We start from the raw sequence: 13,686 nt of genomic DNA on the forward strand, positions 1-13,686 counted from the left end.
AGCAAAAATTACATATTTAGCTATTTTTTAATAGAGGTGGGTTATAAAAATCTAATTGAGCTAATCTCAGATGGGGAAAGTGTCAAATTTTTAAATCACAGATAGACAACTAAAATTTCAGCTAAATCATAAGTGGATAAATTGTAATTTGCTCTATGTTTACTTTGTCATATTATTGGTCTATAAAATTTTCTAAATATTTCATAGTCTAATTAAAAGTAAGGGCACGAATTTCTTATATAAAAAATAAAAAGTATTATTATTTTTTACTTAAAAGGCAGGGATAACTATATCAAAGGGTTATTTGTCATTATCTCTAAAACTATAGGGCAGTTGTAAATTGTAATGTACATTTTAAGTTTCTATATCTTATGGTCAAAATTTTAATTCAAAAATAACTTATGATATACACCCACTATTCAAATTAGAATATAAATTAGTAGTAGTATAAAAGAAACGTGGGTATATAATTTCCTAATGTTCTATTAATCTATACAATATGATATAAGGAGTTTCTCCTTATTTTTTTCCCCTTTTAAAAAGTTAAATCAATAGTTATAAATAATATAGAAGGAGGGTTTGAACCACGATCCTAAATGGTCACACAGCAGGCTAAATAGGCTTTTAAAAATGGGAGTGAATGATAAAGTAGCATAGTCCATCTTCAATGGAGTATACAATAGATATGTGGAAGTAAAAAATGAGAAACTTTTTCCTTCACCGTTCATAAAACTTTTTAGGTTATCACTAATTAAATGAGAAATTTTGAACCCACAAGCTGGTCTTTAACTCATCTTCTCCCCCTATTAATGTTTTTTTTCTCTTTGAGAGCGAGCTGTTTATGTATTATTAAGCCATATAATTGAACTCCATTATGTCCACTTATCTGTCTTATCAAAAAGAGAGAGTAGATATTACGACGAAGGGGTTAGCAAGGCACCTGTTGCGTACGTTGTACCTAAAACATGAAAATGGATTTGATTCCTGCTATTTTTGTTATCATTAATTTGTTGGGTGTGCCTTAGAATTTTTTATTATATCAAAAACCCCTAAACGAATTAAAAAAATTTATTCTATTAAAATATATTCTAATCTTTACACACTTTTCATGGATAAGAATATAGAAATGCACAAATGATACAATATTTAAAGGATTTACTATAGTGTAGTTTTCAGTAGCTATTTATGGAGGTGCCTTAATCTGTCTATTGCAACTATTTGGGACTACACATACTAAAGGACTAGTTAAGTAATCTAAGAATTATGGAAAATGCTACCGAATGCACTTAGGGTATTGTTTAATAATCTATTTAAAAAAAGTTTTTATGGGGAAAAAAAGAAAAACAATTAATATTTTGATAGTTTTTTTTATTTCCCATAAAAGTGATGTCAAAACTTTCCCTAAAATGGATTGTTAACCAATGCCCTAAGGACATTCATTAGCATGACTCAAGAATTATAAACATCCGCATTTGTAAAAAAAAAAAAAAAAAAATTTAAATATTTTTACTTAAAATATATAGAATAACGATAAAATATAAATGAGTAACTAATTTTCAAACTAAATAAGTAAGAACAAAATCTTATATGACATGCCTTTTTGAGGACTAGATTATGATGCATAATTATATAGAGATTGACAAAATAAATGAGATACGTTTTTGTTCACTTTTATTTGTAATCAAAAGGTGATGATATAGTCAAAGGTTAAGACACAACTTCTTTAAAAATAGCTTAATTAATAACAATAACGTCTAACAACCATAAGATATAAAACATTATTTAATTATGGCATTTAAGAAACTACATCTAAGAATAATAAGATATAGTAGTGCATTTTTAACTAAGGCATTTAATTACATCATATACCCCCCCCCCCCCCCCCCTCCCCTCATTTGTAAGTCTTTGATATAACTTTTAACATTTTCTTTTTAGTTAAGGTAGAATGGCCAAGATAGCCCAATTACTAATTGACCTCAAAGTTGTTTTTCTTTTGGAGGGGTGGGGGGTATATGATGTAATTAAATGCCTTAATTAAACAATTTACTACTATATCTTATTATTCTTAGACGCAGTTTCTTAAATGCCATAATTAAATAATGTCTTATATCTTATGGTTCTTAGAGGTTATTGTTATTAATTAAACTATTTTTGGTTGATGTAATTGATAGAATGTACTAATAAACAATTTTATTAATTACTTTTTTGAAGTTGTATTTAAAGTATACGTAGTAAAATTGGTTGTATTTATATCATCACTTCTCTAATTAAAATATCATATATACTTCCTTGCAATAGTATATTAAATATCCCTCTTTCTTTTCCCGTTTCTACTTTCTACTTGAGCAATTGCTCTCGTATCAAACTTTTAATTTTATAAAATTGCTATTAAATAGCCATTTTTTTTTCTTCAATCTAGATTCTTTTAATTGTTATAAATTTGTTTTGCAGAGATGATATCCTAATCTAGTTTAAAGATGCACTGGTATTTTTCAATTCAAATTTTGTTGAAAAATTTGTATTGCTAAGATAGCAAATTATATAATATTAATGCATAATCTTTTGCAACACTACGTCCAATTGATAAAACAATGATTAAAATTCAAAATTTGCTATGTGTTTAATAAAAGTATCAAATAAGACCCAACGTAATTTTCCCTCCTAATTGTGAAGGTTTTGAATCTGTATTTGCGTAATGGCTAAGAAACAAAATTAAAAGGGAAGTGAAAAGCAAAATCTAATGACACGATCTGATTGGAGAAGATGTAGAAAAGCAAAATTCAAAGCCATGGACCAAAAATGCATAAAAGAAATACACAATAAGTCAAATTAAGGACTTGAACATTTTAATACGACTTGTTATAAAAAAAAACATCTTTGCAATGTTCTTTTTTGGCTGTTTGCTGTTCTGAGTCTTCTGACACTCATGTCCTTTTCAAAAAATTAGAAATTTTCATTGTAAAGTGCTTTATTCGTATTCTTATCCTATAAAAGAAAAAGAATGTTTTAATAGGAGTAATTTTTACTTGAAACAATTAATATTCAAGGGATAATACTAATAGTTTTGTAAGTTTATATTTATCTATTTTTTTGATATGGTTAAAAATTTATCCTAATATATATATATATATATATATATATAGAGAGAGAGAGAGAGAGAGAGAGAGAGAGAGAGTATTATCCTAATCTATTTTGAAATGTTTCTTTGGAGTTAAAATTTCGATACCCTAATTTAATTACTAGAAGAATGAGAAAATTACCGAATTAGAACTATAGTTCTCTTTATAAAAAGAAATAGTACAATTTCATTGAATTACAAAACTCTTAATACTATATAATAATGAAAACGATGTTAAATTTACATGAATTAAAGTAATAATTTATCAATAAAAATAGAAGGACGATAATTTATTTATTTCTTGAGGATTTATTTTTTATTAATGTGCAATGGTCTATCACTTAAATTGGGAACATGCCAATCAAACAATTACAAATCTTAATGCGACAGGTTAGAGTGACATTACTGCATGGCTTCTGGTTGGTGAAGAAGAGAAAAGGTTATCAGGTTCAAAGTTTCAAACTTTGTTAAATTAGAAAGAAACAAAAAAATAACCTTAAAAAGTATTTATTGGTGTTATTTCCCACCATAAGAAAAATTCTCAAATAAAAGAGCGGGAAAAAGGGAAAAAATAAAAAGAAAAATAAAAAAAGTCAAAAAACAACGTAGTGGTCCCACAATGAACTAGGGTTTCATTCAAAGGTCCAGTAGAAAAAAGAAAAAAACCTTTTCTCTAATGGTAATGTGGTATAGGAGAGAGTATACACTATTATTGTACTCTTCTGTATAAGACGCACAGCCTTACACTCTCTCTCTCTCACATGAATACAAGGGTGTGCTGGTAGACACAATGACACTTACCCATTGAAGTAGATCTGAAATCTACCACTCTTCCCCTTACAGATAGAGAGAGATTACAGTGAGAAATAGAGAAAGAGAAGCACATTCACACAGAGGGAGAGCGAGAGTGTGTGTAAGAGTGTTTGGTATTAGCTTTAGGTAGACCAAGCCCGCTTGTTATATTTCAAACCCTACTGATTCTCTTAACCCCAACACTCTCTCACTCTTAGGAGTGAAAACCCAAAACCCAGAAGCACAAAAAAACTGAATACCCAGAAGGCCATGGATCCACTTGAAGCAACAAACGTAGTGTTCTCAAAGATCAAATATTTAGAGCCAGAGAACGCCTCAAAAATCATGGGTTACCTCCTCATACAAGACCTAGGTGAGAACGACTTGATACGGTTGGCTTTTGGGCCAGAAGCATATCTCCACACGCTCATTCTCAAAGCCAAAACTCATTTAGGACTTTCATCAAACACTTCGTCTACACCTTCAACTCCTTCCTCTCCTTCCCCTCTAAACCCCATAGCCAGACCGACCAACACCAACCCATTTTCGCACTCCTCACCTAGACTCCCAAACGGCTTTGACTTTACCAAAAACCCATCTTCTCCTTCCTCAAATCCCTGGCCACTTTCTGCTTTGCAAAACAACAATAACAACCCCATTAGCCCAAACTCAAGCCCTTTGCTTTCGTACGATAATATTCGCTCCGCCTCGCTTGCTTTGCCTTCATTCCCACATCACAAAAACGGTTATGAAGCTACTGCTGGTACTGTCACTAACACTGAGCTCCTAGACGAGCACCAACTCAATGACTACCTCTCTTTCCTAAACGACTCGTCGTCTTCAGATTTGCTTGATTTGGGTCATGGAGTGCACAATTGGGCACATTCGGGGAATAATGGGGAGACCCATTTCCACAAAAGGAGTTACTCGGCTAGTGATGTGTGTTTCGGGTCAGAAGAACCGGGTTTGGGAACTGGGTACAAGCCTTGCCTTTACTTTGCTAGAGGGTTTTGCAAAAATGGTAGTAATTGCAAGTTTGTGCATAGTGGTAGTGGCTTTGCCGAGTCTGTGGATGGTGGTCCCACCATTGTGGGTTCACCTAGTAAGTTTGAGGAGTTTGAACTTCACGAAGAGATGATGAGATTGAAGGCTGCTCAGGCACAGCAACAAAGACTGGCTGCTGCACAACACTTCATGGCTGGTGGTGGAGTGTCACCTTCGCATTCACACTCAGCTTACACCAAGTACATGAATTTCCTCTTGCAACAAAACAATGACCCGCAGAGGTACACTTGAGTTATGACCCATTTTGCTCCCTTTTAACTTACTGTCTCTGTTTTAGTAATATATGAAGGTTATTGTTAATTGGAGTTTGTATTGGTTCAAATTGATGTATTGGTGAAGACCCATTTTCGTTTTTTAAGCTTTAACTTTGAGTTTGAGGACATGGGTTATTGATTTATTTAGTTTGTTTTAGCTTCGGATTGGTTTGATGTATTTTGTTGGTGATGCATTGTAGAGCGGCAGCAGCCGCAGCAGCAGCCTTCATGATGGGGGAAGATTTTTATAAATTTGGCCGGTGCCGACCAGAAAGGAATGATTTTTTGGCAATGGCGTCTGCAGAAAAGGCGAACTCAGCTTCTAGGCAGATATACTTGACCTTTCCAGCTGACAGCACTTTTAGAGATGAAGATGTTTCGGAGTACTTTAGGTAATAGAACACTCTATATTTAATTATAATAATCTTATAACAACCAAGCTGCTGCAATATCAGCATCATTAATTAAGTTTCCATAGATTGTATTTCTTAAGCATGTGTTGATTTTGGATGAATTGATTTTGCTTCTGCAAAATGATGCAACTTGATAAACTATAGATTTGTTTTTAGAAAGGCATTCTTGGCAATCTTTTTTGAACCATATTGGGAATATACTAGAAGCCTTTATAGTAGCAATATTATCTTTGAACATTCTGAGGCAGCTATGCATTCTTCAATGGTGTATAAACAATTATGATCGATATTATAATTGTATAATGTATTTTACGCAATGTATTTTCGTATTTGATTTCCTGCAATCTGTTTCTGTTTCTCTGTGATTTTATTTTTTTGGTATTTGTTTCAAGCACAGTCTGTTCATCATGGTGAACATGATGTACTTTTTTATTAATGAAAATATCTATTACCTATCAAAAAAAAAGAAACAATTATGGTCGATATTAAGGGCTTTGACCTACATTGAACACATGGCTATAAGCCTTTCTACTCTTTTACCGTGATCAATACATTTATTTTTTTTTTGACAATGGAACTTTAGAGTTGACATTTGGTGTCCAAGTTTATACTGGCTTGCCACTTTACATCTTCCACATTTTGGAATCCTTGTCTTGACAGTCACCTTGTACGTTAAAATAGAGGTGTGTCCATAAGCTTTCCTTATGGTCACCTTCCATTTCAAGGACAGCATCAACTGTAACTTTAGTGTATAAAACTCAGGTTGCAATTTTTTCGCTTGGCAATTGTCTTGGAGAGTTGTGTTGAAATTCCTGCCTGTAAGGGATAAAGTTTGTGAATCATCATGTGTTATTGCTTTGACAATGTAGTTATAAAATTGTGACTTATGCTTCTTGGATATGATAGCCCACTATACAATGTTGTTTGGGTTTTAGCTATCATTCTTTTGATATTTTCTATTAGTTCTCAATAACTAAAAATTAAAAAAGGTATTATGATCCTTGAATTCTGAATCTTATGGTGTTCTGACCCCCTTTTCCCCCTTCTAAAAAAAAAATCTCAGTGTATCTACTTATATTTTGTGCAAAGAGATTATTGCTTCAGCCTTAGTCATCTACTTAGTAAATATTGAAGTTGTCATCCTACTCCTATTCCTCTTCCACAATTTTGCTGTAGAACTTCTCTGTTTTGATTCTTTTAAAGCCACACTAACTTACCAATGCCATTGAGTCTGGTTCAGAGAGAATGAATAAAAATGACAGAGCTGGTAATTATTCAAGTAAATATCCACAATGGGATTTTATACCCAAAGCCTGATTTAGATGCCATATTCTCTTCCAGGTACGATATACCTACTAACAGACAACAGCTTGTGTATATCTTAACCCGTATCTGGATCTTTTACATTTCATTTTGAAATGGAGGTGGGACGATTTTACAGTGAAGGTTTAGTTTTTCATAAATTTAAAGGTATACGTGATGCCATGTCATTTTAAAATCATGTATGGTGTTTGGTGAAATGAGATCTTAATTGACATGGCACCTATACTTTGTTGTTTTTAGATTCAATAAAAATTAAATCTTCACCATGAAATAGACACTTTCCATTTCAAAGTAAATGAAGAGGATTTTCTTTAATCCAGTACAATTAAAGATTATGTTATAATCCATGTAAAACATATGATTATTAAAATTTAAAAAATTCTGCAGGAAGCATGGCCAGTCATAGACACGTTACATTTATTTTAGGGGTGGGTGGACAAGTCATGCAGAGATGGTTATAATATGCTGTTTTTCCCCAATGCCGTTGGATTGATAGATGTTTCAGAGAGGGAACAGTATCAGGCTTATACTATTTTGTCATGAAATTGTCTGATACCTTCATTCTAATATTATGGCTGTTATGCATAATTTGCATATTTCCTATATGGAATGTTCCTTTAAATTTGTGTCTGATTCTGATATCTGAAATATTCCTCTGAATTAGTTAAAGCTGTATGAAAGCCGATATAGTAACAAGATCTGATGCAAAATTTTGACTCAGAATAAATCCAAAACGGATGTGCAATAACAAAATTGAAGAATAGAAAGATAAAAAAAAGATAACCTAGGAATGAACACCCAGGCTTGCTTGGAATCAACACTAAGCAAGAGAGAACAAACCTAGGAATCAGCACCTAGGGTTGGCTGGAGTCAGCACCAGACTATTGGAAAAATTCCAAGAGAATTTTTATTAATCAAGCAAACTATAAAACAATACTGAACCTTGGGTGCCTTAAATATTGTCCCAAACTTATTGTAGTAGGAATAGAAAATAACTCTACTAAGCTAGTAAGAAAGGAATTACATTCCTAAACAAATAAGGCAAAAAAAAAAAAAAAAAACCAATTACACAAGCGAAATAAATTATAGACATTAATTTATTAAGCCTTAGGCTACACTAATAGTAGGCTCTATCAATAAGGCCACAGGTTGGGGCGTCTTCATTTTTGTGTCTAAATCCTTAGGTTTGTGTAATTGGAGGCTTATATCTTGTGTTCACACCAATAGTGGACTGTGAAGTTTTTAGCAAGTAGCATTCTCTGTCCATTTACTTTTAGCAGGAGAAGTTTGCAGCTTGTTGGTTGTGATGTTTTTACACGTTTGCCTCTCAAGAATAGACTTGTATGGAAGTACTCCCTTAGCTGACTGTACATATTGGACAACCCTTTTCACCTGATTGAGTGTTCTCTGTATTTATGCTCTTTTTGAAGAATGCTATGAGCAAAAGCACTCAAAATTACTTCTGAGGATTGTCAGGAATGAGACCCATTCTTTAGCAATTGAAAGAATGGTTTTGAGAATGGCTAAGGAAAAATGTTTTTGTTTATGTATATTGAGTTATTAAGCTAAATGGATGAATGTATGTGTTTTTTTAAGATGCATTTATGCATTATTTAAAGTCAAATCAAAGAAATTAATTAGAAATTTTCTTCATCTCTCTCTGAAGCAATTTTGGACCAGTTCAAGATGTAAGGATTCCATACCAGCAGAAGCGAATGTTTGGATTTGTTACATTTGTCTACCCAGATACTGTGAAGCTCATTTTGGCCAAAGGGAATCCTCATTTTATATGTGATTCACGTGTGCTTGTCAAGCCTTACAAGGAGAAAGGAAAAGTTCCTGACAAGTATGGGAATTTTTTGCTCTTTTTCTATCCATATTTTTATCTTGTCCACAACTTGTGTAGATGTTATAGATATTTGATGGAATGCAGGAGGCAACATCAACAACAGCAACTGGAGAGGGGAGAATTTGCTCCTTGTTTGAGCCCTTCTGGGCTTGACTCTAGAGAGCCCTATGACCTCCATGTTGGTAAGCTGACAGCATGCACGCTTGACTGTTTCCTTTGTGTTTACTTTATCCTCTCTTTTTCTATTCCTAGGTTCTTGAAGTGAGTGGTATTACTGAAAAGAAATGGCTTAAAATGGATTCTATTCTGTTCATTATGCATTTTGAACTTTTTCTTATTTGTAATTCATGAATCAGGCATTGCTTGAAAATTAATCCATTGAGTCTGAAATATTTTTGTAGGAGCTAGAATGCTCTATAATACTCAAGAGATGTTATTGAGGAGAAAATTGGAGGAGCAAGTTGAACTACAGCAGGCCATTGAACTCCAAGGAAGGAGAATGATGAATCTGCAGCTTCCAGACTTAAATGATCGAATGCACCATCACCATCGCAGTCTGTCTGTTGGTTCTCCAGTTCCCTTACCCCCTCAGCCTGATGCTCACATCAATCAAAATGTCACAATTCCATCTGATTGCAGCAATCAAGAAATTGCAGAAGGTAAGCCGTGGGCTGGTAGCCATCTGATATAAACTGTGGCTTTATAATTTTAGAAGAAGTGGAATGTTGGTAGCAATTGATGCTTTATGCTGTTGCAGGCCACAGTGACAATCCTACTGCAGCTGCTGAGCATCTCCATAAGCCGGAGGTGAATCCAGCTTGTCTTCACAACAATAGCAGTGGCAACAGCAAGGAGGAGAGTTTCAATCCAGAAGAATTTGATAACCAGAAAAGGTATGGAGCTTTATAGTCATATAAAGAGAAAGGGTTGCCATGATAGCAAACACCACACCTTTGATTTTATTTGAGTTGAATGGAGTGCTTTATGTTCTTAGCTAATTCATGGGTTCCAGCTAATTCATGGAGTGCTTTTGATTTTATTTGAGTTGAATGGAGTGCTTTATTTGGTTCTAGCTATTTCATCTTTGTAATTTTGGGTTCTTCTCATTCTTTGGCCATATGTTCTTATTTTTGTTTTCCCATATAGTCATGGGAGCAATGTAGAGCAGGTCCTTCCTGATAGCTTTTTGCCTTCTCCTACAAAATCAGCGGTAGTTCTCTCTGACTTCTCTGCTGCTACAGTGGAGGTTAATGAGACCGCTGCATACTCAACTACTCAATCTTCGGAATACAACTCTTTACTGCCCACCACTTCTGCCAGTGACAAGGCTTTGCAATAATGTCTGAATGTTAAGGTTCTTCTCAATTAAAACTATGGTTCTCCTGCTATTACCCATAAGAGTGTATGGTGGTTGATTCAATTTGAGATATATATTTTTGCCTTAGGTTTTTTATTGGCTTGAAGCTTTTGCTATGTAGGTTTTATAATAAGGGTCAACATGGCAGCAGGGATAGACTTTGCTAGGGTAAGAGATTCCTTCGTTTCTCAAATGCTATCATATAAAGAAGCTACAATTTGCGGTTTTATAGTCAAAACGGTTTCTTTATGAGTGGGATATTTATGTTTGTTTATCTATGCAGAGAAAGTAGAGAAGCATATAGAAGGAAGAAAATTCTCTAAATGTATAGCAGAATTATACCTACAACAAAAGAGTAGATCCATAGAGAAGATCTCAACCAGGTCATCACCATCAGCAGCAATACATACTACTAACAGCAAATACATAGTCCATACATAAAGACAGATGAATTGATTTGAGAGTAGAGTAGGGTGTTTCTCTTTTCTACTTTTGTACCTTCTCTGTAGGTGTGTTTCTGGACCACACAGACTAGAGCAGAACTAAGGATTGTAACTTGTCTTACAATGCCTTCTACACTTTTTCTTTCTTTTTTAGTAGAATTGGATTTTGTGCTAAGTGAATTAAACCTTTATGTACAAGCTAAATGTTTAGCACACAAAAGAAGTTTAGAGGAGCCTAAACAAAGTGTTTATTAAATGGACATGGAAGCTGGTATTTTTTAGCTCCACTGTCACCGCTAAGCCATAGTTCCAAAATGTTGGGTTTGTTCATAGCTCAACAAACTAATTAAGGTCGCTTACTCGATTTTTTTTTCCTTTTTTTTTTATTTGAAATTTCTACTAATGTTATTTTGGGTTCTACGTCTTCTAACAATGATGATTTGGACTGATTTGAGCCTGAGAAATGAGATACACATGGACCCCAAGGGGAATGTTATATGTCTAAGCTGGGAGGAGCAATGTCACACGTTTGAGCCTGAAGTGAGGTCACATGTATGGACCTCAAGGTTCCTTGCTACATGTCCGAGCTTAAAAGAAGTGGAGGTAACACGTTTGGACCTCAAGGGGAAGGCTACATGTCTAAGCTTGGAAGAAGCCAGATTACACTTAGGGATCTCAAAGGGAAGGCTACACATTTGCCCGAATAAATTCATTCTTGAACCTTTGTATTGACTGTCAATCGGCTCGACTAATTTGTTTAAAAAAATCATGATCAATTTGCCTAGAAAATCATTTATCTATCAAGAAAACCATCACTCAAGAATTTCATCAAGAGATCAATCATTTTCTATTTATCAAGAAATTTATTTAAAGATTCATCATTATCTACCTTGATCAACCCATTTCTATTTTTTGTGTAATTCTTGGTTCTTTTGATCCTAACGGATTTTATTCTACTCCCTGAGTTTTCTTGAGTTCGTATGAATTTTAGATCTCAATTCTCATGTAATTTTGATTTTTTCCTTGAATTTATGGATTTTTGTGAGTTTCTCCCTAAATGTCATATTTCTCTTTATGACCCTATATTTTATTTTTGAATTTTCTAAATTACCTAATATTTTTGATATGTTGAATTTTAATTTACTCTTAAGTTTTCTTGAGTCTTTCTAAAGTCCTCATGACAAGTTTTGGTCACTTGATCAACCATTCACCACACTTGATCAAGTCCAAAACTCACTAGGATGAAACAATTAACACGAATTTAGGTGAGACAACTCGCCTTGTGAGTAGAGGAGAGAAGTTCATCATGTGAGCTCTTGATTCATTATGTATGTAGGCTTATTTTGCAGGTGGATTCATTCTTGAATCTAATTCTTTTCATTATTCTTGCTTTTATTTGAATTTCCTCTTCTTCTTTTTTAATTTTGTCTTCTCATTTATTATTTATTATTTTCCCACCATCTTCTTTCATTTGAATTCTCATTTTTCCATAGAATCATATCATTTCAAGTTACTTATCAACATGGTTACCCTAAATTTTGATTATTTCCCCCTTTTCAATTATTTTTTTGTATTTTCATTTATTCACTTTTTACATTTTTTTTAGCCACACTTATCAATTAGGGGTGAACATGTATTTTTCTCCAACCAATCAAAATTCACATTATTATTTATTATTATTATTATTATTATTATGACTTTTTGTATTTTTTTCTCTCCTTTTTGGTGTTTTGTCTATGGAACTCTTTGTCTCATATTGTTTTTTAGGCCCACATGTTGGGGAGGGGCAGCTCTTGTCACATGGGTACTGACATTAAATTAATAAATGTTATCTGTGTATCACTTTCCTTTCCCTTTCAACTTATTGAAATCTTCTTTATTTGTATCTTTGTTTTATGGATTCTAGAGCCCCTTCATATTCAAATTCTGACCGATTTTAAATTATGGTTGTTCTAAATGGAGCCCATTCGCTATTGCCCAGGTGGCTTTGACTGTAATAACTTTTTAAATTTTGACCCTCCGCAAATTGATGGGTTAAATAGTTAATTCTGCACTTATGCGATAGAGAAATAGAACATGGAGTTCTTTAGTTCTTCCCATTCTAGAGCCGAGATTATATATTTTGGCAGTAATTTTTAGGTATTTTTGAAGCACAGTAAATAATATATATATTATTTTTATATTTATTGTGAGTTTTATTCATCAAATTTACTAATGTCTATCATAAATGCAAGAGAAAATGTGAGATGAGCACTATTTTACTGTACTTCAGGAAAATGTAAATAATTTCCTCCCGTCACATTCTATTATATAAGAATTGCTTGAAAGTTTTTCATATTGTGCAACTCTCTAACTTGGTGTAATTTCTCTTCAAGTAAATAAGATCGAGTTATTATTGGGCTGTGTGTGTCTTTTTGCAACATGTTGAAGCACATGGTCGACCACTTTCGAATCGTACATCACCAAAAATTATCAATGTACAAACTCTTTTGGCTTTTGCTAAAGCGTTGACCCCCTTGTGATTGTGTTGTTACATCTCTCCATAGTTGTTAGTTAAAATCAGTGTATCTCATTTCACATATCATATTAATGTCATCAAATAGTTTTGGAGAAATAGTTTTGTTTCTAGTAGTGAGTTTGCCTTTTTAATTTATTTGTTAATGCACAGTTTTTACTGCTGCATTTTTTTTATAAGTACAATAATAGTGTTTTTACTATCTTTCAATAAACAAGCTTTTAACTTAAAGATAATCCAAAGGCACACTAAAAAGTTTGAAATCGTTTGGGTGAATAGTCTTTGGATTTCATGAATCTTACTGAATTGTGTCATGTGTGAATTGTGATTCGTTTCAAATCGTCCATTTGTTTAGCACTGTACAATTACTTTACTTTTTGTTTAACTATGCATAAGTCGAAGAAAAAAACAGAAAGAAAAGACACTTTGTTTTTTTTTTTTTCCCCTTTTTCTCGGGCAGTTCAATTTTTTAAGATTTCTATACATCTTCTACAGTTTTATGACAAATATATATAGCTTTCCGAAAGCTCTCTTCTTTTGTCTTTTATTTTCACCAA

At 33.2% G+C, this 13,686-nt stretch overlaps 1 protein-coding gene across 1 annotated transcript; it reads left to right on the top strand.

The window, feature by feature from the left end:
- The first annotated feature begins 3,873 nt into the window (after positions 1-3,873).
- LOC142607634 (zinc finger CCCH domain-containing protein 55-like) lies at positions 3,874-10,914 on the top strand. Its single transcript, XM_075779199.1, has 9 exons — positions 3,874-5,196; positions 5,430-5,621; positions 8,632-8,811; positions 8,899-8,996; positions 9,216-9,473; positions 9,572-9,707; positions 9,961-10,168; positions 10,293-10,339; positions 10,455-10,914. Exons 1-7 carry the CDS (start codon positions 4,181-4,183, stop codon positions 10,151-10,153), a joined length of 2,073 nt encoding a protein of 690 aa, XP_075635314.1. The 5' UTR covers positions 3,874-4,180; the 3' UTR covers positions 10,154-10,168; positions 10,293-10,339; positions 10,455-10,914.
- Positions 10,915-13,686: the final 2,772 nt, after the last annotated feature.

Source organism: Castanea sativa, chromosome 8, assembly GCF_040712315.1.
Source record: "Castanea sativa cultivar Marrone di Chiusa Pesio chromosome 8, ASM4071231v1".
Classification (NCBI taxonomy): domain Eukaryota; kingdom Viridiplantae; phylum Streptophyta; class Magnoliopsida; order Fagales; family Fagaceae; genus Castanea; species Castanea sativa.

Bases quoted from the DNA above. Each gene is read 5' to 3' on its own strand.
- LOC142607634 (XM_075779199.1), top strand. From the start codon at position 4,181: ATGGATCCACTTGAAGCAACAAACGTAGTGTTCTCAAAGATCAAATAT. The intron at 8,812-8,898 runs GTATGGGAATTT...GATGGAATGCAG, and splicing joins AAAGGAAAAGTTCCTGACAA to GAGGCAACATCAACAACAGC. The intron at 8,997-9,215 runs GTAAGCTGACAG...ATATTTTTGTAG, and splicing joins GCCCTATGACCTCCATGTTG to GAGCTAGAATGCTCTATAAT.